Source organism: Sorghum bicolor, chromosome 7 (assembly GCF_000003195.3).
Source record: "Sorghum bicolor cultivar BTx623 chromosome 7, Sorghum_bicolor_NCBIv3, whole genome shotgun sequence".
Lineage (NCBI taxonomy): Eukaryota > Viridiplantae > Streptophyta > Magnoliopsida > Poales > Poaceae > Sorghum > Sorghum bicolor.
The window spans coordinates 14,230,623-14,255,666 of record NC_012876.2 but is presented as its reverse complement, the minus strand read 5'-3'; the positions used below and the strand labels follow the sequence as shown (position 1 = coordinate 14,255,666).

The 25,044-nt window shown below is 43.6% G+C and overlaps 1 protein-coding gene across 1 annotated transcript; it reads left to right on the top strand.

Moving 5' to 3' along the window:
• LOC8067927 (probable xyloglucan glycosyltransferase 3) lies at positions 20,325–24,763 on the top strand. Its single transcript, XM_021464457.1, has 6 exons — positions 20,325–20,645; positions 20,743–21,835; positions 21,947–22,255; positions 23,018–23,308; positions 23,401–23,514; positions 23,625–24,763. The coding sequence occupies exons 2-6, from the start codon at positions 20,987–20,989 to the stop codon at positions 24,342–24,344; spliced, it is 2,283 nt and encodes a 760-aa protein (XP_021320132.1). The 5' UTR covers positions 20,325–20,645; positions 20,743–20,986; the 3' UTR covers positions 24,345–24,763.

Sequence of the window (25,044 nt, the reverse complement as noted above, 5' to 3'; positions counted from 1 at the left end):
CATAACATCTTTGAGTTCATTGAATACTACTCATAGCTTCCAGTTTACATTTGTCTTGATTGGAGAACATGTTGTAGATACCTTCCAGGTTCATGCCATTTGTGTAACATATAACAAGCTTGCTGATTTAGACTAAAAAATGTTGAGAGATAAACAAAGTGAGAAATCTTTTAAGAAGCAATAAATGCTTGGTGCTTATAGTTTCGATCAATTCATGTTGTCAGCATGTTTGTACCATCCACTTAAAGTTAGAAATCTTGTGCAAAGCAAAGCCTATACACCGAAAAGTTGTTCATCCACACCTTGGATCATTGAGTTCAAAAATTATACTTCTAAACCCTTGAATAAATTTTGCTGCCACAATAATTTTTGGAATAACATTAGTTCTCAACATCCATTTGATGAAAAGTTTGATCTTATAAAGATAAAACATGATAACATGAATCAAATGATTGGATTGGAAGAAATTTTTGTGCTTCCATCCTCTAAACTGTTTGCAGGTTCACCAAAGTTGAGAGAATGTTTCTTACATGGAAAAGGAAATAATGCAAAAATAATTCATAATGGAACAAATGAACAAAACAAAAGAAATGATTATTGGAATTATCAAGTACATCCACCCTCTATTTTGTCTAAGTTGTTTTCAGGTAAACAAAAGTCGTGGACGACTTTTCTTGAAGGGAGGGAGGATGATGAGACCATACCAAGGCAATCAACATTCAAGCATCCACTCAAGGTGAAAGCTAAACTTAATTTTAAATCATTTAGGTTTCCACATACGAGGCTACTACTTGGTTTATATGATTATAGATTCAAACACCTTGCTATCATGGAACAAGAAGATTGTGATGTTATCACAACATTACAAACCGATGGCCTAGCACAACTCTTTGAATCAGAAGAGTTAGAGTCAAGGACGACTCCTTTTCAAGAGGGGAGGATGATATGACCATGACAGCAAGCAAGATGTCACAAGCTCCATGTCAAGCTACAACTACTCAAGTTTTACCTACACCGACACCAGCCCAAGTCATCGACGGACCGGTTACACGTAGTCGTGCAAAGAAGCTACAATAAGAGGTCCACGCGCTACTTTGTGAGGTTCACTTTAACATTAATAAGAATTATATACTACCTAAGTGTTCTACCTTTATTGTACTCAGGTATATAGAAGAAGAGAAGGGTGAATCGGAAAGTCCTAGAAGACACTACAAAATGGACCAGAGAGTCAAGAACGGACCAGTGGAAGTCAAGAATGGACCAGTGCAAAAAAATCTTCATAAACTTTTACTCACAAAAGCTATGAAGGCCCATAAGGACTTGATGGAAAACTTGTTGTGTCTGCTTTCCAATGCCTCAAGTCTCATCTCATTTGGACGTCGCAATCAAGAGTTATGCTTGGATTAGTCAAGACTGCTCAGAAGGTCAACAGTCTGTCGTGACAGAATGTTGGTACAACTTGCCGCGCAAAACTGTACCAATCTACAATGTTTCATGGTGCATGGCATACATTGCTGGAAAGATCATGGAGTCTAGTTTCACACCCATAAAATGGTTCATCATTTGGACTTCCCAATAAGATGTTATGGTCAATTTATTGGAAACTGCTCTGGAGGCCAACAGTCACGCGAAGCCAGTTCGAGAATCCATTCCGAGGGGACCTTTCACATTGCCTTCCCTTAGAAACTCTATTTTGTTTTCATACCTATCTAGGAGGGTTCTTTTTAGTATAAATATCCCCTACCTCTAAGCTATTAGCAACCTTTGATCATTTTGATAAACTACATGATATTGTAGCCGCGCTGCTGAGTGCCTTACTCAACCTTTGTTCTTCCTTGTTCTTCAAGGACTTGTCAAGTGAATCCTCTGGGTTCCCCTACTTCGTGCTCTACGGCTTTCGTTCAGCTGCGCTGTATTGTGTGGATTAGTTCCGGATTGTGGTTCTACGGTCGTTCGGAGATCGAGTCGAAGTCTTCGTGGTTTCGGTGCCTCTCTCCCCGTCGCTTGGTCATATCCAACCTTTGTCAGGTATAAAGCTAGTTACCCACTGTTCGCAGCAAGTTATCCTTGTTCTTTTTTTATCTACTGTCGTGAAGATTGGGCCACCCTCATACCGATTCATATTGGTACCTATCACATCAGGAATAGGGATAGGCTGTGTGCTGATGCAGTAGGGTCGATTGATTCCATATGCATCTAGGCAACTTAAGCTACACGAAGAGAATTACCCGACCCATGATCTTGAGCTAGCCACCGTAGTACATGCCCTGAAGATCTAGTGCCACTACCTGCTAGGAAACACTTGTCACCTATATACATATCATAAGAGCTTGAAGTACATCTTTACTCAAGCCGAACTCAATATGCGCTAGCGAAGGTGGCTAGAATTAATCAAAGACTATGATCTTGAGGTGCATTATCATCCAGGCAAAGCAAATGTAGTAGCAGATGCCGTCAGTCGTAAGGCTCACTGTAATTGCTTGACAGTGAAGCCTAGAGATATAACGTTGTGCCAAGAGCTTGAGAACTTGGGAATAGAGATGATTCCACAAGGGAGTCTAGCCAATTTAAAGATTGACTCCAATCTTGAAGCTCAGATCATAACGGAACAAAAAGAAGATAAGGGCATGAAATACCTCAAAGAGAAAATTTCTAATAGAGCACCCATAGACTTTAAGGTGGATGATGCAGGTGTGATCTGGTTTAAAGATTGGTTAGTAGTTCCCAAGGTACCTGAATTACGTCAGCGAATCCTGGATGAAGCACATACCACAAGATATTCTATTCACCCAGGAAGCAATAAGATGTATCAGGACCTGAAACAGAGGTTTTGGTGGACGAAAATGAAGATAGAAATAGCCCACTATGTAGCCCAGTGTGAAACCTATCGAAGAGTTAAAGCCATTCATCTTAGATCCAGTGGGGAATTGCAGCCCTTGCCTATTCCAGCCTGGAAATGGGATGACATCAGTATGGATTTCATAATGGCAAAATGTTTTGATTCTATCTGGGTTATTGTGGATCGTCTCACCAAAACTACACACTTTTTACCTGTGAAGACATTATATCCTGCTTCCACCTATGCCAAGATCTATTTTGACCGTATATTAAGTCTGCACGGGGTGCCGAAGACGATAGTGTCTGATAGGGGCACTTAGTTTGTCTCCCAGTTTTGGAAATGCTTACATAAATCCTTGGGCACCGAGCTTTTATATAGTTCAGCTTACCATCCTTAGACAGGTGGGCAAACTGAATGAGTTAATCATATATTAGAAGATCTATTGAGATCATGTGCCCTAAATTTCCCAAACAAGTGGGATGACTGCTTACCTCTAGCAGAGTTCTCATATAACAATAGCCATTAAGAAAGCATTAAGATGGCTCCCTTCGAGGCACTATATGGCCGCCGATGTCGAACTCCACTACACTGGTCTGAACCCGGTGAAAGATGGTTCTTTGGGGTTGACTTGGTAAAAGAAACTGAAGATAAAGTAAGACAGATTCAAAATAACTTGAGAGTTGCTCAATCCTGACAAAAGAGCTATGCTGACAGAAGACGTCGACCCTTAAAATTTGCTAAGTGTTGACGGGAAATAAGACCCAGTTCTATATACTCAAAAGCCCGTCAACAGTCCTCGATTGAAGGAATATAAGCATCACATGAACATATTTATCACTAATAAAGTTCCACTTGTACTCCTAGCTTGTTCAATGCAGGGAAGAAGGAAATGGAGCCCTGTGGGCCCCATAACCTCGGTCAACCGACCATGGTTTGGGCCCACTAGGGGCTCCCCTCCATGGCATGAGCCATGGAATACTCCAAGGAGTCAATCCCAACCCTTGGATCCAAGTGTGCTTGCCCTCAACGGTTCAAACACTTAGCACATGGATCCTTGGGCCCACATGGAAGCAAGCAAGTGTGCAACTAGACTCAACTTTGGACAACACTTCACATGACAAGTGGGGACACCACTAGGTGGCCAGTGGTGGGCCAGGGACCCCAAAGGTCAGTCGGCCGACCGACCAATTGGGTCATGCCACCTGGCCCAGCCTCCCACCGACCTAGGGACCTTCAAGAAGGTCAGTGGGACCCACTGTCATCCAAATGGCAGGTCGGCCGACCGACATGTGGGCCCTATCTTGAGTCGTTTCACTCCCACCGGCGTCCCCATGATGAACATGTGATGGAAATCCCCAACCGTTGATCCTATGGCGATTCCAAGGTCGGTTTATCCAACGGTGCATGCTGGAGGTCTTGCAGATTGCAAACATTGCGCTAGAGTAGCCCCTACTCCATCTCTCCCATATAAATATTCCCTTAGAGAGCCTAGTTAAGCATGATGTATCTTAGGAAGAGCTACTCTTAGCTAAGTATGAGAATAGAGGGAAGAGAGTGAGGAGTTACCTGAGGAGGAGTCTCGGCTTGTCGGGAGTCTTCTTCTAGGAGCGCCTCAGCGGATGCTTGTCTTCTAGTAAGTCTTCCTTCTAGTTGCCTCTGATCTGAGTACTTCCAGTATTTACTTTTTGCCTTAGTTTATTTTAAGTATACAGCCGGCCTACTGGCACATTGCTTTGCCTTGTGTGAAGTGCTCAAAACCTTAGCTAGGTCTAGAGTAGTAGAATTAGTGTAGACGTGGTGTCTAGACTAAGTCTGCCCTTGTGGACTTCTTGTCGCACCTGAAGAACGCCAGCAGTGAAGTGCGATAGGCCTCTGCTGGACATTAGGAGTTCTCTTCAGTGTGTTGTTAGGCAAGTTGCAAATAATAGTTGGCCTGCATGGTAGCTGCCTAGGGAAGTGTTTCGCCATACCTTTTTCACCTATCGACCACAGTAGGAAGGGAGTTAACTCTTAGTATACTTAGGGTAGTTTAGCCAGAAGCCAAATACTAGAAATACCTCTCCACCTAATCCTAAGCCCATTGATCATCATCTGACGACTCAATTGGTCTAGTTAGTCCACTTCTCATTCCCCGTGGAAAATACGATACCTGGAATACTCCTGGTGAAGTGCTGCATTGACCACCGTCCGCTTGCGGTAAAACCGTTTGCCACTTCTGGTGTCACACAAGCATTTCTAGTGTTGTGCCAAGGACTGACAATCCTAGGTAGTGACGCTAAGAAAAGTCAACACTAAGGGTGACCATGTGGATTTAATGGTATCCCCGTTGAAAGGAGTGAATCGTTTCGGGGTTAAAGGCAAGTTAGCACCTCGCTACATTGGTCCATTCCCAATCATCGACCGATGTGGACAAATAGCTTATCGCCTCAAGTTTCCCGAACAGTTATCTGGGGTACACAATGTATTCCATGTATCATAATGGAAGAAGTGTCTTCAAGGGCCAGACGAGGTCCAAGATTTTGAGGATGTTGAGCTTGAACCCGATCTCACTTATGCAGAGTATCCCATCCGAGTACTGGACCGAAAAGATCGAGTTACCTGAAGAACAACTACCAAGTGGTACAAGATACAATGAAGTTAACAGTCCGAAGAAGAAGCCACGTGGGAATCCGAAGACTACCTTATGGATAATTTTCCTGAGTTTTACACTTCTCTTTAGACTAGTGACTAGTAAAAAAGAAGTGTACCCTAGGGTGGATAAAGGTGTAACTTGAGGCATGTACTTAATGTACATATGTGTTTAGGATGAGATGTTCTTCCCCAACCACATGTTTTGTGGAAAAGCTAATGATAGATTAGCTTGACACATTTCCTTTTCCATTGCTTACCCGAATGCTTTAAATCTTGGGGATGAGATTTCTTTAAGGGGTAAGGGCTGTAACATCACTGATGTAATGGATACTAAAACTAGATCATGTCATCATAAGCATTGTATAGCATAGTTGTTAAGCACATCATGGTGCATCAACTTAAAATAAGTTTATTTTGCTTGACTGTGCTTAGGGAATTAAAGTGTGTTTATTTTGGGAGAAGTGATGCTTGTGATGGTGGTTTAGTCTCTAGTCAAGGAGGGTTGTAAGGAAATAGCTAAGGAAAAACCCTAATTTCAACCCTAGTTTCTACCCCCTTTTCTGTAACTTAAAAACTAAGCAAAATTTGGGGATGAGTTCAAAAGCAAAGTTGTAGGTCTTGTTAAGATGTACAACTTTAGTGTTTTGAGTTTTTGAAGTTTCAATGTAAAATTCAATGTAATTTTGAAAATACAGATTTCTAGAAAGTGTCCCCTTTTCAATTTGAATCTCTAATTCCAAAACTCTATTTGGAATCTTGGAAAAAGACCAAAAATAAAGTTGTAGGGCTCATCAAAATGAACAACTTTTAGTTGTTGAGTAAAATCAAAAGTAATTTTAGAATTTCTGTTCTGACTGAATTCAAATTGGATTTGCCCCTAATTTGAAATTTGAATTTCGAACTGTTTTACACAAATTCATACTCTTCCACTCAAAATTTCCTCTGGGTCCTTAAAGCAGTTTTGTAGGGTTTAAAATTTTGAAGCACTTTTATTTTGACCAAAATCATACTCCTATTAAAATTTTTTGAGTAATTTAAAAAAATAGAAAAGGGGGAGGATAAGCTTGTCTACAGTGCCAGAAGGGGGGATGCACTGCCGTCGTTGCAGGCGCAGCCATCCCGCACGCCGCCACGCAGCTGCTTGGCTGCTCGAGGTCGCCGTGAAGTGGCCGATCTCCTGGCATCCTCATACACTCCTTCCAGTGACCACACCTCGCTACAAACTCCCTTTTCTCCCTTTCGCTCAACACCGGCGAGCTCCCTTCGTCAGCAAAATTCACCTCACCCACTCCCTCTCCGAGCCACCAGAGCACCCCAGCAGCTTTGCCAAGAGCTCAGCAACCATTTGCGCCACCTAGTGCAAGCTCTAATCGTCCCTAGCCCCGGCTACATCCGTCTTTCCCAACTCCGGCAAAAACGCCGCCGTGAGTACTTCACCGTGGCCAGCCCTCCTCCAAGCTCCTCCGCAGCTGCCAGGTAGTTGTTTAGACTCTGGGTGAGCTCCCCATGCCCTCCAGCTTTTCCTTTCACGCTCTACCCAGCTCTTACGACCAGGGTAGCGTCGGCCGGTGCCGCCGTCCGCCATGAACTTGGCCGTATGAGCTAGGCTAGGGTAGACCATGAGCTTAGGCTGCCTAGGGGTGCGTGGTGGAGCGGAGAATGTGCGTGTTGAGTCACGAGGGTCGAAAGTTGCGTCGGTAGCTCAGTCGCGCCATGGTTTCGGCCGCTGGAGCTTGAAGACGAAGCTGACAGCGGGGGCCCGCTGACAGTGACGTCGTGAGAGGGGGGGTAGAGGCCACGCGCGCAGAGCGGGCATGAGTAGGCCGGCCTACGGGCCGAGTTCTTGGGCCGGCCTATGGACTTAGGTAGCGGGCCGGCCTCGGCACAGGGGTGTTTTTCTTTTTCCTTTATGTTTAAAAAGGTTTTTTGTTTGAATTTGTGTAGAAAACGTTAGACAGATCCAAAAATAGCGAAAAATTTGTATATGTTCTGTGCAGTGAGTAGAATATAGAAAAAATGCTAGATTTCATTTTCTGAAGCTTTAAGCATGTTTTAAAATGGTGCACTTTAATTAATATGTAGAATTTCTAGGATTTTTAGGAATTTACTTATATGTCCAAAGATCACCAAAATTTGTGAGGTGCTGCTGAGTATTTACTTCCTGGCTTCACAAAAAATTTGGTTGCATTTGGATAAAATTTGATTAAAATATTGATACACCCTTAATTAGTAGTTAAGTAATAATCTTAAAATAATTAGATGATAATTAGCTTAAATTCCAGATTACGGTTTGAGTGATTTTGGGATTGTGTGATGACCGGGGGTCATTAACCTTAATGACCTTTGGCATTTAATTATTGGTTGGTATTAATGCTTAATTACAATCAATAATGCTTAATTAATGATTAATTAAGATAAGTGGGATTAATAATTAGGTAATTAAAAATAATTATAAATTAAGAAAGGTCTTAGGTTACTATTGCAACCTCTTGGGTAAAAACACTAAAGTAGTGAACAACATTTAATTACTGTTTTAACTTGCATTTGTACCAAGAAGGAAAGTTGTACTCAACTAAATCCTTCTTGTATGTGTGTCATCAGCATATCATGAGCATACATCATTTTATGTATAGTGCACGTGACCGAAGGAGTGACCGCTGAACCGAACCCCGAGGTTGGTGTTCCTCTCGAGGAAGTTGGAACTGAGACTTGGAAATTCTCCGAGGAACCCACTCAGCTCTGCAACCAAGGCAAGCCCCGGATGCATTTAACCCTTGAATATTTTAAATCTTTTATCACTCATGAATTAAAAATACGGCATTACGTATTCAGGAATTGGGTTTAACCTAATTATTGCATTCCAACCTTGTCATTTGTTATCCTATCCTTGGCACCTATGTTATTTTAAAACTGCGTAGTGATACTTAGTTTTGCTTAATGGATAGGTTTTCAAAACCTGAAAGTTGAAAGGTTGTTGTGGGATAACTTTGACAGTTAATGATGTTTCAACTTGAGATCAGTCGGTGGACTTACTTTAGGAATGGAGTCCTAAGGTAGTGTTTCCAACTGTGTCAATTAAGGACCGGTCCGTTGATAGCCTGCTGGGTTGAGAATTTATAGTACTAGCCACCTGCCTTGGTAAGCCCGGTCTTGTGATTCCTCGACAAGAGCGGCTACTCGCACACTGGGCGTGGAATGATGGCGAGAGTAGCATGTACCCTCCTAACAAATGGGTTGGACGATGGAGTACTGTGCTCTCGGGTGCCGCGAACCCGATCAGATCTTGGGAAAGCCAGATTTGGGTTGACATATGCAATATTCGGTTCCACATATGTTGGGTGGTTAGGAACTCTAGCTGGATTGCTAAGCAATTCGAATCGTCGTTGCTCCCTGATTGGGAGACTCAATTCCTTTGACCCTCATCGTAGTTAATGATGCAACTAAGTTACGAAATGGGGAAAAGGGAAATGTCGGAGGGAGTTTGGATCCCAATTCCCGGACTCACAGGGACATGAAGCTATGGCCGTCAGATAAATACCACTCTTGTTAGGAATTAGGAATTCACGGACCTAACTGTGAAAAGCAACTTAGATAGACTATCCTCGAATTCGTCCGCCTCTCGAGGCGGCATGTTTGAGGCTAAAACTTTCAAAGTAAGGATCCACTATTAGTAAGCTTTTACGCAAAACAACTTGGTTCCTTACTCAGCCACTCCTTGTCTATCCTAAAGCCTGCATTCTTAAGTTCTCCTCTTTTTCTGCCAGGTAAGTCTTGTTGAGTACTCCCGTACTCAGGGTTCTATAACCCCTATTGTAGGTGAGGCATAGGAACCGGCTTGCTTCAGACCCTGTTGTGTGACCGTCGTTGAAGTTGATGACGATGAGGAATGAGAGTGACCCGTGGGCTAGGTCTAAAAGTTGTAAACTTGGTAATATTGTTAAGGTTGCTCCTTTAACTCTGGTTTGTTAACACTTACCCTAAGTTCTACTTTTAAGAACTACATTTGTAAATTAAGTTATGTAGTGCTTCCGCTGTCTTACTCCAAAATGCTACCCGGTTTATGTGTCATCTGTGATGCGGCAATGTCTTCGTAATGAATGATCCTAGTGTTAATGTGGTCGCTCGCTATCCTGTAAGGGTGAGAAGAAGAAATTCTCGTTAACTGACCATTGTTGGTGGTCAGGATGAGCACTACTATTATGCCATAGGTAGCAGTGGAATGGGCGTCCTGGATGCTCATCGGACTTCTAAAGTAGATGGATCCCCGACATCATCATCAGAGGACTTTGGGACGATGACAGGTGTCTGTGGGCCCGAATACTTAGGAGGTTCTGCCACATTGATCCTACGATTCATCTCTAATTATGGATTCCCTATCATTATCTCATTATCATTATTATCATTATTACTAACATAATTTTCCTTACCCCTTGTTTAGACAGAAGTGGTTAATTGATTTGAATCCAGAGTATGTATTTGTAATTCTTATAGCCATATCAATTTTCTCTTCTAGACCCCTTCTAGAAACTCTAGAGGTAAAATTATAAATAACAATACCTAGAACTTTCCTAGGTGAAATGCTACAACGGGAGTATTTTATCTATGAGCTTGCAGATAAACTTTGTTTCATATTTTATAAGTGTCATGATTATAAGTACAACCACATTTCTTACGTCGTGTTAGGGATGACAAGCTAGCGGGTGCGGCGTAAGAGATGCCAACAGGGTGGATGGTCAGTTTACATAGCGATTATTCTCGGATCCACCCCTACACCACCCTCTTGAGAATTGATGTAACTGACCAGAGGAAGGTGGGCCCAGGTGGTAGCAGGTGGTGCGGGCGCGCCCTTAGCATGGCCGCACCAGGCCTGGCTCATCTCTGGCACTGCCTTGCTCGAGCTATTGGCTGGGCATGGGCCTTAGTGCATCATGGATTAGCCTAGTCTTGTTATTTATTTGGGCTTCTTTCTATTATTTCCTTGTTTTGCTATGAGATAAATATAATCTTATGATTCTTCTACTTCTTTTAGCCCATTTATGGTGAGAGACTCCACCAAAACTATGGCGATTAGCTTAAAACCTTTATCTCCCTTGTTTTTGGTGAATTCTATACAAATATTGGTGGGGCAAGATATAAGTTAAGGACTGCCAACAAGAACCCCCACACTTATGTCTTTACTTGTACTCAAGCAAAGCTAAGAGATAACAGTGATTATGAGCATAACATCCCAAGATATACAACTATATATGAAAAGTTGTTCCTACACATTCTTTACACAAGTGAGATTTTTGGTGTTGGCTAACATGTTTCCTTGGGTTGTTGAAAAGCAGAACAATTCTCGAAACAAAGTCATATTGCCGATTTCACATCTTAGCAACTTGGAGTTTTGAAATTTTTCTCGATAAAAAGCATAGTTCACTTTATACTCATAAAATGACACTCTCGAATCACTCAAGTGTGTATGAAACCTTACCAAAGGCATTTGAAAGTTTGCATTTTTTTTATATCCTACCACTAAAGAATTTGAGTGGAGTTTTGGGTAGGTATGAGAGTGGGCATACTTGCATCACATATTTTGCTCACTCAAAGATGGGACCACAAGGAGATGCAAGACATACACTTTGATCAAGATGTGCAAGTGTATGGAATATATTATGATGTTCCTAATTCTATATATTTTTGGTACTCCTTTGATCATGATTCTCTCTCTTTTTTATTGATACCTTAATTTGAAACCATGGGCTATCTTTAATTTTTTCGGTGGGCATCTAAGTACCCATTGTTTTATCACTCAGACACTTTAGTGTCCATTTTTTCTCTCTCATGCCTTTTGGCAAGGAATTTTTTCAACATAGCCATATCTTTCTTACTTGGCACATGAAACTTTGAGAGAAAGAGACTCATGACAAATGAATGGAGTAATTATTTTGGTGGATAGAAAAAAACATGTCATGCATAACTCTCAGTGTAAGACTTAGCAAAATTATTCTTAGGTGTGCGTGTGTTAGGATCATGGGTGCATGACGAGAATCTCAACACGAGTCACAACAATTTGACAAAGCTAAATGTTCAAACAAGTAGCATATGACTAAGGTTTTGGATTTGGATGTATAACATTGTCATATGGCCTTGGTAGGTAATGCTCACCAAATTAATAGTATGTGATACTATGGTTTTATATATTTTTTTCAAAACAAATTTTCCAAGTGCTTTTAATAGAAATGGTAGGATTTTTATGTGAGAACTATATCACACCTCACAACAACTTAGTCAACATGATTGTCCTATTAGAATATTTTCCCATAGTCATAAATACATGTATGTGGAACAAAATTCATGCAACCTTTTATCTTAAAAATGTTATGCATGGCACTTTTCAAGATTTTAAATGTGGAACAAAATTCATGCAACCTTTTATCTTAAAAATGTTATGCATGGCACTTTTCAAGATTTTAAATAAAGTGTGGATCAAAATTTGCATGGAAGCATAGTTGGTTCATTGAGTTTAAAATTTTAGTGATAGAGATTGTGTTTGTTTTAAACTCAAGATTGTTGGGAGATTGAGGCAGAGAGATTTGCACAAACCATCGTTTGAAGATGGAGTTATGGGAATCAAAAGTGGTTTGGCTAGACCAGAAGTTCAACCGAGCCTCTCTTGAACTTGTTTGTCTTGTCCTTTTGCATCATGGATCGCTCGATGTTGTGCAATGTATTGGAGAGATCTCGAGTGTGTGATTGTTATGCTTGAGAGATCTCCCCTACACTTATTGCATACCTACTTTGTTTTCAAACAAACAAAAACAAAAGAAATAGAAACAAGCAATGGCTCTACCAGCTTGAATACCTGAGAACCCAAATTTATTAATATTATTATTTATCATTAATTTATTATTATATATTATTTATTTGTTTACCAAACTTTGTATACTCAAGCAAGGCTATTGTGAAATTGCAAAGTAAATCTAGCCTTGATTTATCTCCACAATAGATCACTTCCTTTGTTTATGAAAATAATACTCACAGTTCATTAATCAAGTTTCAACACTATGTCAAATTTTGATTAAAGAAGGCTATTTTAACCCAAGCACCATGCTTAATTTAAAATGCCTATTGATGTACCTCGAGTGAAAACATCCAGATACTACTTCTCCTTAGGTCTTTTGGGACAATGGATAGGAATTGTAGAAGTAGTTGTTCCCAATTTTTCATCAAGGCCCCCATGGGAAGGTTTTTCTTGAATAAGATTTTCAAGAGGGTGGCCTGTGAGAATATCAAACTCAAGGATGGCATAGCTATGGAAATCTAAGTGGACCTTGATTTCAACAATTTTGACTAGCACGGCCCTAGCAATCCCACGACACACAAAGATGAGCCCTGGTGGATTTTTGAAGAGTTTGTCAATTGGGTCTAGTGGCATATTGCCCAAAAGGTTTTTAATGAGGAATTGTGACATGATATTTGTCCCAACTGTAGGGTTATGCAGGGCTTCCATGATAGTTCCCTTTAACAAACAAGGCATGGTTGTGGAAGGTGAAAGAATCTGAATTGCTTCAAAAAGATGTTTCACTTCCATTGACCATTCTTTTGATGATAGTCCATAGGCTGGTATGTATCAACATTGAAAAGCATGCCCAGGTTGCACCTATGGACTCCTCATTTTGCTCGAAATTGAGGGTTGCCCTTGGTAGAGAGTTGATATGGGACATAGGAAAGAATGCAAGAAAATCATGTCTTTAAGTTCTTCCCATTCCCCACTGATACTTCCTATGGCATTAGTGTACCATTGCTTCGCCATCCCATTGAGGGATAAGGGAAACAATTTCCACATATGAAGTTCTTATGTCATGCTAGGAATGCTCAAGTATGAACACATTTCCTCAAAAGCTTGTAGGTGGTTATATGGGTCTTCGTTATCATATCTAGAGAAGGTTTGTGCCTGAACCATGGCTTTTAGACTAGGGTATAATTCATAGCTGGATGAAAATTTTGATTTTGAAAAAGATATGGTGGCTCCAAGAACTCCCCTTTGAAGAAGAAGGGTTTTCAAAATAGGTTTGTTTCATGATAGAAATGATAAATAAGACTATTTTTGTTTTATAAGAAAGGATACAGATACGAGGATGCACTAGGTTTGAAGAAAATAGCAATTGTTCCATAGCAATGGTGCTAGAAAGCTTGTTGGTATTTCTTAACACAAAAAGAAAGATTCCACAAGTTCATAAAATTACTGTTGTAGCTTTCACCCAAAAGTATTTAGGGTATCATATTTTCTACAAGGAATGGAGGAACTTCTTCTAGTTGATTCATCCAAGGACAACACAAGGGTAGAGTTGGAAAGGGTGGATTCCTATAGCTTTTAGATCTAAGGATAGGTAAATCTTACTTCCACTTGCTTACATCGGGCATTGGCTTATATTTTGTCTGCCAAGTACCTCTGGCTAACTGCCCTACGCCACACACGGACATGGGAGATAGCTAGGGACAAACAGCATTGTCACCACCTGTTGCCTACCACCTCAACTGTACGTGTATGTGCAAACAACGGTAGCCTCTAACTTAGACACCATGTCCATGTTAGCGACCACTACTCATGAAATCAAGGGTAGGGCTAGATATCGAACCAGCTCAGCTTGTTAGTGGCATGGCTCATTATATCTCAGCTCATTATGGCTTGTTATACAAATGAGCAAGAAGGCTGGCTCAGCTCGGATCATTAGCGAGCTCAAGCTAGCTCATTTGGCCCATGAGCCAAATCATAGAAACATAGTATAGAGAAACTATAGATTTATAAAAGCAATTGAGCAACAAATATATCACATACATACTTAAAATAAACTAAACAAAGTACTTATACCTTTAACAATTCAACAAATGAACTAAAGTTTTGTCCAGCAAAATCCATTATGATCATGACCGTGACTACATGATAGTCATACCCATAAAGTTTAAGCATCATCCATTGAAGGATAAAGTTAGGGTTTCACGAATGGGCTAGGTCGACCTACTGAGAAATGTATGGGCATATGGCCGAGCTAATTTTAGTTGCTGACATGATAATTGACTAGCTCATTATGGCTCATGAGCAGCTCATGAGCTAGCTCATTATAAACCGAGCTGCTAAAATGAGCTGGCTCATTATAAAATGAGCTTAGCTTGAGCCGAGCTATTAACAAGTGAGTTTTGAGTTTTTTGTCCAACCTTACTCAAGGGTCACCTGTCAAGCAAGGCCCTTCTACTAGAGCATCCATCAAGGGGATAGACAATGATCCCACAAACAAGAACAAGCAAAGTTAACTAATCAAAAGACACTGAACCTTATGAGTCACGAATACTTACTTAGCTATGATCTTGTTAAGGAGCCAACCAAGTGTTTCTTGAGGTACAAACTCAGGGAGACACTGACAAGCCTCACGCTTCCCCCTCTCTTCCCTCACATCTCACTTTCACAACTCTAGCTAGCTAGTAGGGCACAACCCTTTGTAATGTGGCTCAAGTGTAGAGTGTAGTAGCTCTTCTTCCCTTGGAATGTTGTGTGTGAGTGAGGGGCTCTCCCCTTTCTTATATGGGGGTGGATGGTTAGTTTAGAGAGGGATATTCTTGGATCCTCCCTCACACCACCCTCCTGAGCATTGATGTAACCAATCAAAAGGAAGGTGGGCCCAGGCGGCAGCAGGGAGGCGTGCACCGAGGCGGTTGCACCAGGCCTATCTTGCCTCAGCACCACCTTGTTATGGTGGGCTGGTACTGGGCATTGGCCTCGGGTGCATCGTGGATGGCCCAGTCTTGCTCTTTATTTGGGCTTCTTTCTATTATTTCCTTGTTTTGCTATTGGCTAAATATAATCTTGTGATTCTTTTACTTCATTTAGCCCATATGGTGTGTTTCCATGTATGTCCTACAAAAGAAGAGACTACACCAAAACTATGGAAATGACTACCTTAAAAACCATTATCTCCCTTGTTTTTGGTGAATTCTATAGAAATGCTTGCAGGGTAATATATGAGTTAAGGACTGCCAACACATAGCACATTTCTTATACTTTCATTCTGGCTTTATGTAAAAGGGTTAAGCCACAGGTGCTACATAACTTTTAAAAGTGTTACTAAACACACCAACTACAAATCCTCATGTGCCACACATGTGCCAACTTTACAAAACTTCCAAGGTAGTACTAAACACACCAACAACTCCTCATGTGCCACACATGTGCCAACTTTACAACTACTACAGACTACTATTGGGTTGGGGTGTTACATTCACCCAGGGTGGGGACACCCTCGGCGCGTCCAAAAACTACTTATATGGCAAGCTCCGCACACGGAATGAGCCTACATATGCATAGCACATCTCTTACACTTTCATCCTCGCTTCGTGTAAAAGAGTTAACCTAGAGGTGTGGTGTTTGGAACAATAAGAATTATAAGCTGGCCCTCACCCTCCTAATTTTTAAGGTGGTACTCAACCCACCAACTACAACTATGCCACTAAGGTTGAAAACGGAACGGAAATATCCTGAGCCGAACCACATTGTTTCCTACATTTGATCCGATCATTTTTATATTTTTAGACAAATTCAAATTCGGTTCAAAATTCGGACTACTAAATTCGAACTCGGAACAAAAATGATTTAGGCTTTGTTTGACCGATTTCTACATTTCTACATTTTATTCGGAATGAACCATATTACAAATTCGGTCATAACCGAATTTGGTCCACTATTCATTAACAAAGAGGCAAAGAGCCCACTCTATGGCCCAGCCCAACAACTTTAGAACCCTAGTCTTTCAGTGTCCACTCGAGTTCTCCCTCAAGTCCCTCCCGTCCATCCTCTTGGTGCTGGCGGCGCTCTTCCTGTCTTCCCCGTCGTATCCCTCCTAGTCCTAGAGTCCTAGGTCCTAGCTCACTGGCGAGTGGGTGCGGTCATGCCTCTGACTCAAAGGCTCAAACTCCACAACACCGACCCCACCGGCCGTGCGCATTATCACTCCCCAATCCCCACCCCACCAGCATCGCCGGTTGCCACCTAGATCTAGCCTCGAGGTAGCACCGGCCCGCCCATCGATGGTGCCCCATGGACCTGGAGATGGTGGCTCTGCTCCTAGAATGAAGGGCAAGGCGAGCAAGGCCAAGACCAAGAGCATGTGTCGCCTTCTAGCAGCAACGACATCTCTAGCACTAGCAACAGGTACTTCAATGTAATTCTACCAATTACGGTGGGCGCAGTGGCGCTAGTGCAACAGCAATAACATCTCCACTGATGAAGTGCCAATTAATGTCGATGATGATGGCCTAGAGGATGATGAGGATGGAGAGCAGGCTCGGCTTTCTGGCAAGAGGTTTAATAAATGCATATCATGGGTGTGGAAGTATTTGAGCAAGAAAAAAGGAATATGTAGTGGTGGATGGAAAGAAAATTGAGCAACTATGGGGATACTAAAATTTCTCTAGGTGTAATCAGAAGTACAGAGCTGAGGGCGCTTGTGGGACAACTGCATTCAAGAACCATTTGAGGTCAAAACACAGTACTATGGTGGGACAACAACATCTTCAAGTTGGTAAGAACCCTGGTTCTAAAATTGCTCATGTTCAACCTTTCAAATATGACTAAGAAGCTAGCTTGAAGAAATTAAATTTGGCAATAACCATGCATGAATATCCTTTCAATATAGTTGAGCATGAGTATCTTGTTGATTTCATAAAATCTCTCCGTCCAAGCATTCTGATAAAATCTCGTGTCACTGTTAGAAAATAAATAATTGATAAATATCTTGATGAAAAGGAAACTTTGTATGCACACCTGAAAACTATGAAGTGCCACTTTAGTGCAACAATGGATATGTGGACCTCATGCCAAAATAAAGGATACATGTGTGTTACTATTCATTGTATAGATGATAATTGGCGTATGCAAAAGAGAATTATTGATTTCTTCAATGTAAAAGGTAGGCATACTGGTGAAGTTATGGTTAAATGGTACATTGAAATAGATTGTTTGCTTTGACTTTGGATAATGCTAGTTCAAATGAAGTGGCTGTCAACGATATTATTTCAGATCTAAAAGAGAATGGTAATGGTTCCCTAGTTTATGATGGGATATTTTTTCATGTTAGATGTGACTGTCATATTCTCAATTTGGTTGCTAGAGATGGGTTGAAAGTCATTTCATGAACACTCAGTAAGATCAAATCACTTGTACTAGCTGTGAAAGGGTCTACATGGCAGTGGGAAGAGCATATGAAGCGTACCATCGAAGCTGGGTTAGATACAAAGAGGGGTATTCAAATGGGTGTTTCAACAAGGTGGCATTCTACCTACCTAATGCTGAGAGATGCCTTGTACTACAAGGATGCATTTATTAGGCTGAAGTCTTCAAATCGTTGTAGGTATGCCAAGATTTCTCCATCTTCTGCTAAATGGACCAATGCATTGACAATTTATGGTTGCTTGAAGAAATTTTATGATCTCACTGAAATTCTCTCTGGCACTTCATATCCTACTGCAAACTTATTTTATAGAGGTTTTTGTGGTATAAAGCTCTTGCTTGATGACTGGTGTTGTGGTCAAGATGCTATAATTAGTGAAATGGCAATTGCTATGAATGCTAAATTTGACAAATATTGGGAGCAGTCCAACATTGCTCTAGTTCTTGCCTGTTTTCTTGATCCTAGGTATAAGAAAAGACTGATAGAGTATTACATGAAGAAGTTCAATGATCAAAATTATCAAGCTGAACTTGATGAGTTTGTTAGTGTCATAAAGAAACTATTCAATTTTTATGTTAGTGTTGCTGCTGCATCATCAAAGAAAACTAGTAAAGGGCTGCAACTGGACCTAGTAACATATCTGATATATTAATGGGAAATGTCGACCATGACCTAGAAGAATTCTTATATGATGCAAGTGGACATGATATGGTTGAGTCAAATGAGTTGGATAGATATCTTGGAGAACCACTACTGACAATTGTTGGTGAGTTTGACATCTTAGCATGGTGGAAAAACAAGAGAGAACACTATCCTATCCTATCACAAATTGTTCGGGATGTAATGGCGATACAAGTATCCACAGTAGCATCTGAGTCTGCTTTTAGTGTTGTTGGTCATGTTGTTGATCCCTATCGCAGTCGTCTTAATCCAGAAGGCATTAATTTGCACAAAGGATTGGGTTGCTGCAACAAGTAAAGGTGCTCATTTTATCTGTTTTTCAGTTAGACACTTGTGAATTGTGATTGCAGTAGACTAATGCATTGATTTTTTTCCTTTCAAATTTTTTGTTTAGATTCTAAAATACTTGGATCAATTGTGAGTGATCTTGAGGTTGACGCTTTCATTAATGTTGTGGCTAAACTGAAACTTGAGGTTTGTTTATTGATTGCTTGCTATAAAATATACTATTTGGTACATCTAATTTTAATTAACTTTGCAAACCTGTAGGAAAATAATGAGGAGGAGGACAATGAGGAGGGCCATGAGGAAGCAGAAGACATGGAAAGCGATCCAGACATCATGGATGATTCTGATGAACTATAGACGTTCATGATCTGATAATCTCTTGTTCTAGACTTGTATTTGTGTGTCGACAATTGTGTGTTTGTGATGATACTTAAGACCTCGGGTCATGCACTTGTTAATTATTATATGCACTTGTTAGTTTGGTCATGCACTTGTTTAAAGGTATGCATCGTGTTCCGTATTAATTTTCGTCTACCGATCATGTTCGACATGATTCCGGACGAATTGGTTTCTTTTCGAAATTCCGTAAGTTTGTGTTCGTGTTTGTTTCGTTTTCGCTTTCATATTCAAATGTAGAAGTAGAAAACAATTGATGAGTTTTTCGACCGTGTTCGACCGTTTTCATCCATATGTGCCACATGGGCCAACTTCGCAACAACGCTTCTAATGGGCTAAGGTGTTACAATGAGGGCAACCATGCTAGGTAGGGAGAGTGGTAAGGAATTGGAGGGTGTCAGTATTCGTGTGGAGCAATTGCATCCAAGATCTCAACAGAATATATTCCCTTTAGGGATGAGCTCGTCTCTCTAATTTACATATGAACACTAGTGAAATTGGGCTAGAATTCCTCTAACCAAACGTGACCTAACGATAGCAAAGTGCTTAAAAGATCTGGGTATAAATATAAACATGTGTTAATATGCATACAAAAAATGTATCAAAAATTAATTAGTTGTCCTAGTCCCGTAAGCCTAGGACCAACTGCCATACACGGCCCAAAGGATGGGTCAGAAAGCAGAGCACTGTGCCAATCAGGAGAAATTCCGTCAAAGAAAAAAAATACCAGACCAAAAAAATTCTAATAAGGAAATGCAATCCCAAGATATTCTGATGAAGCTTCTTAATTACTGCCATTTGTTGCCGGATACCGCAACTCGCTTTGAGCCTAACGGTTAATTCACACTTGGCATGATGCATTTTGTGATTAGCAGTAATAATATACTACTCCAGTACTTAGTTGAGATGTAATAATGTACTCAAGAGAGGCTCGATCCCTCTCTACGTACCAACGCAACGGACTTGCGGCCTGTGGTTCATTAAAAGACCCCACATGGCATGGGCTCGATCGACGAACACGGTGCTGGCAATGGCAGATTCCTGGCTCGATCCCCCGCCAAGTCAAGGCAGCATGCAACACCCCTAACATGAATTTAATGCACAAATCAGGTCAAAGGCTTGCAGCCTCTACTATGCTACTGCAACTAAAAAATCAAAGCAGTGTGATTTTTTTTTTCAATTTTTTTCTCAATTTTTCTAATAAAGAAAAGAGAGATGGTAGTGTGTCCTGAACTAGCTGTTGCACTTGCACACTGCAGATCTCTCTCTAGCTCTATAAAACCCTCCTAGCCGACTCCATGAGGCTTTACTCTGGTGCCTAGAGTCTGGAGCCTGTAGTACAGCAGTAGCAACCGCAACCAAGCCAAGCTACTCACTACTACTCTCCACTGTATCTCTACTATCCTCAAACTCGACAAGCCACACTGTGTGTGAGCTCATCTCTAGACACCAGAGTGTGTGCTCTTGTGAGAGTGTGTGCGTGCCAGCGGAAGTCCGTGTGTGGCTCTGTGTGCATTGCCTCGTCCGAGGCAGTAGTACTCGTCACACCGTACCTTTCTTGGATCTGAAGCTCAGAAGAAGCTAGGCTTCTCTCATCAGGTTACAAGGTATGAAATGCTGCATGGTCTGATTGGTTGCTCTGCTTTGTTAAGACTACATTGGGCGAGTTCATAATCGGTATATATGCTATGACGATGTTTGCAGGTGTTTAAGTTCACCTGAGGTAAGAAACTGAAAGATCTAGACAGCAGCAGCTGCTGCTGCTAGCAGCTATAGCACCATCACTTCACTAGCACAACTGAAGGTCTTCGATCGAAAGGCCAGGCCAAGGAGGAGGCTGTGTGGTGCTCTCCGGAGCAACACGATTAAACGGCTGCAAACTCCTCCGACAGCCAAAACTGATCGGGAGATCGATCGGCCGCGCTCTAGCTAGCCCCCACGTGCAGCCATGGCGCCGCCGAGCTCGTGGTGGGGCAGCGATCAGGAGCAGCACGGCACGCCGGTGGTGGTGAAGATGGACAACCCTTACTCCCTTGTGGAGATCGACGGTCCCGGCATGCCGCCCTCCGACAAGGCCCGGGGCAAGAACGCGAAGCAGTTCACGTGGGTGCTGCTCCTGCGCGCGCACCGCGCCGTGGGTTGCGTGGCGTGGCTGGCCGGCGGGTTCTGGGGCGTCCTGGGCGCCGTGAACCGCCGCGTTCGCCGGAGCCGCGACGCCGACGAGGAGCCGGACGCCGAGGCCTCGGGCCGTGGCCGGGTCATGCTGCGGTTCCTGCGCGCCTTCCTGCTGCTCTCCCTGGCGATGCTGGCCCTGGAGACGGTGGCGCACCTCAAGGGGTGGCAGTTCCCGCAGCACCTGCCGGGGAACCTGCAGGAGCTGGAGGAGCAGCTGCAGCACCTCCCCGAGCACCTGCGCCACCTCCCCGAGAACCTCCGGCAGCTTCCCGACCACCTCCGCGTGCCGGAGCGGCAGGAGATCCAGGGCTGGCTGCACCGCGCGTACGTGGCCTGGCTGGAGTTCCGCGTCGACTACATCGCCTGGGCCATCCAGAAGCTGTCCTGCTTCTGCATCCTGCTCTTCATGGTCCAGTCCGTGGACCGCATCGTGCAGTGCCTCGCCTGCTTCTGGATCAAGATCCGCGGCATCAAGCCTCGTATCCCGCCGCCGGCGTCCGCCGGCAAGAAGAAGAAGCCTCGTCGGAAGAGCGCGGATGTCGAGAACGGTGAAGCCGACGACGACGCCGACGGCTACTTCCCCATGGTGCTCATCCAGATGCCCATGTGCAACGAGAAAGAGGTCAGTAGCTAGTGCGTACGTGGCACATATACTCACAGAGTCACACAGCAGCTTCTTCTTACGACGTGACACGACACGACGGACGCATGAACGAACGAGTATACGATGCAGGTGTACGAGACATCGATCTCGCACGTGTGCCAGATGGACTGGCCGCGGGACCGGCTGCTGATCCAGGTGCTGGACGACTCGGACGACGAGGTGTGCCAGATGCTGATCAGGGCGGAGGTGACCAAGTGGAGCCAGCGCGGCGTCAACATCATCTACCGCCACCGCCTGTCGCGCACCGGCTACAAGGCCGGCAACCTCAAGTCCGCCATGGCCTGCGACTACGTCAAGGACTACGAGTTCGTCGCCATCTTCGACGCAGACTTCCAGCCCAACCCGGACTTCCTCAAGCTCACCGTGCCACACTTCAAGGTACGTACCTATCTAGTATCTATACTTTTCTACTACTGCATGCACCGATCTCGTTGTAGCTTATGATCAGTCATCACATCCTAGCTGCTAGCGCTAGCTAGCCTCAGATCTCAACGTCGGTGCAAGTATATTATTATATGGTGATGGTGCCTTCTAGTAGCTAGTTTGATCGAGATTGATGTACGTAAACTATTCCATAAACATGTGATCTACAACTTGGTTCATGAGCCTAATTAAAGCCATGACTTCGAGATCGGTAACTCATTCTAGTCAGTACGTTTAGCTCATTTCTCAGTCTCAGTGGAGGGGAAAAAACAAGAATATAGGGTGACGACGTGTTGAAACACCGTTTAACCATTAGACAGGTTTCACTATCATGCATATGACACACAGTCATTCCAAATTTGACTTCTCGCTAGTGTACTAGCTAGTAAGCATGGCATGACCTATGTATATATGTATATGGATGTCCAAATCTCAGATTCGGTTGACTTAGGGCGTTAGGCCATTGGTTAGTGGTGCACACATCAATAGATAGGTGTATGTTAATGACAAAAGAATGGACACCTTAATGACCTCGATCCTAGGACTGTATATATATAGTATCTTAATCTAGATCCACATGACATGGTAGCTAGCGAGACAAAATAGTCTTATCTTTGACAAATCTCCAAAACGCCCCATTTTATCCATGCATCATGCATGGGGTAGCTAGCTGACTGAACCGACGACGATGTGATCGATCCGAATGGTGGCGTGCAGGAGGACCCGGAGCTTGGTCTGGTCCAGGCTCGTTGGAGCTTCGTGAACAAGGACGAGAACCTGCTGACCCGGCTGCAGAACATCAACCTGTGCTTCCACTTCGAGGTCGAGCAGCAGGTCAATGGCGTCTACCTCAACTTCTTTGGCTTCAACGGCACGGCCGGCGTGTGGCGCATCAAGGCCCTCGAGGACTCCGGCGGCTGGATGGAGCGCACCACCGTCGAGGACATGGACATCGCCGTCCGCGCACACCTCAACGGCTGGAAGTTCATCTTCCTCAACGACGTCAAGGTTTTTGTCCATCTCATCAGCTTATTACATTAGGGTGTTAGACATTTTGATCGAGCTGTGACACATGCATGTGTATGTGTGTGTGCGTGCAGGTCCTCTGCGAGCTGCCGGAGTCTTACCAGGCTTACAGGAAGCAGCAGCACAGGTGGCACTCCGGCCCCATGCAGCTCTTCCGCCTCTGCATCCCGGCCATCATCAGGTCCAAGGTGCGTAACATTACAGATCGAGCGAGCGTCTCCTACTCTCCATCCATTGACACTTTGCACAGCTCGAACAGACCATTAATCGACACGAATGCATGCATTCATGTGTGCAGATCCCGTTCTGGAAGAAGGCGAACCTGGTGATGCTCTTCTTCCTGCTGCGCAAGCTGGTGCTGCCCTTCTACTCCTTCACGCTCTTCTGCGTGATCCTGCCGCTCACCATGTTCGTGCCGGAGGCGGAGCTGCCCATCTGGGTCATCTGCTACATCCCGGTTCTCATGTCGCTCCTCAACATCATGCCGGCGCCCAAGTCGTTCCCGTTCATCATCCCCTACCTCCTCTTCGAGAACACCATGTCCGTCACCAAGTTCAACGCCATGGTGTCCGGGCTGTTCCAGCTGGGGAGCTCCTACGAGTGGATCGTCACCAAGAAGGCCGGCCGCACCTCGTCCGCCAACGACATCCTCGCGATGGCCGAGGCCGACGCCCACGCGCCGCTGCCGGCCAAGCTCGCGCGCCGCGTCTCCGAGGGCGGCCTCGAGGAGTGGAGCAGGCTCAGGGAACAGGAGGCCGCCGAGTGGGCCAACAAGGAGGACGCCGCCGCGTCTCTGGCTGCCGCCGCCGCCGCCGCGCCGGCCACGCCCAAGAAGAGCAGCAAGGCCAAGAAGCCCAACCGGATCTTCAAGAAGGAGCTCGCGCTCGCGTGCCTCCTCCTCACGGCCGCCACGCGGAGCCTGCTCTCCAAGCAGGGGCTGCACTTCTACTTCCTGCTCTTCCAGGGCGTCACCTTCCTCGCCGTCGGCCTCGACCTCATCGGCGAGCAGGTCAGCTAGCCGCCGCCGCCACAAGAATAAAAACTTAATTAGCGGCAGGCTCGCCATGAACACGGGCCACATGCACAGGCAGCCTCACATGCACGCGTGCAGGTGTAACCATCACCATGGAAGGCGCAACTTCGATGGATGGAACGGATTAATTTTTAGACTTTCCTCTCTTAATTTTATTTATCCTTATGATATTTTTTTGTTCGGAGATCAAAGAGTCTGTGTGGTGAACTCTACTCTTCTGTGCTCTAGCTAGTGCTTCTTTGTTGCTAGCTACTAGGGGAGGCAAGACGGTTGTTCATTACATTCATATATCAGTACTACTCTATGTATTCAGTAGCCTCTTGTTTTCTTTCAACATTACATTATGATCGATATGGTGTAACAGATACTTGTCAATGGATAAATCAATCTTGTATGCTTCCAAATGTCCATGAGTAATAAGTTCCATCCGCTGTGGTTGTTAACTCTAATCTAGCTAATTTGATGTTGTGGTCAATGACATAACTCATATCGTTCATAAGTTTGTGGAGTAGGCCATATATAGAGAGAGCCAATAAGGAGGAACCCTGAAGAATATGTTTCAGAATCTCAAAGCAAGGCACCAAGCAGAAGTACTTGGTGATATGTAAGGCAAATCAGATAAAGTATGATAGGTTTTCACTTCTTAAAAGTTTGTTAGTCCAAATGGTCATGTTGATCATCAAAT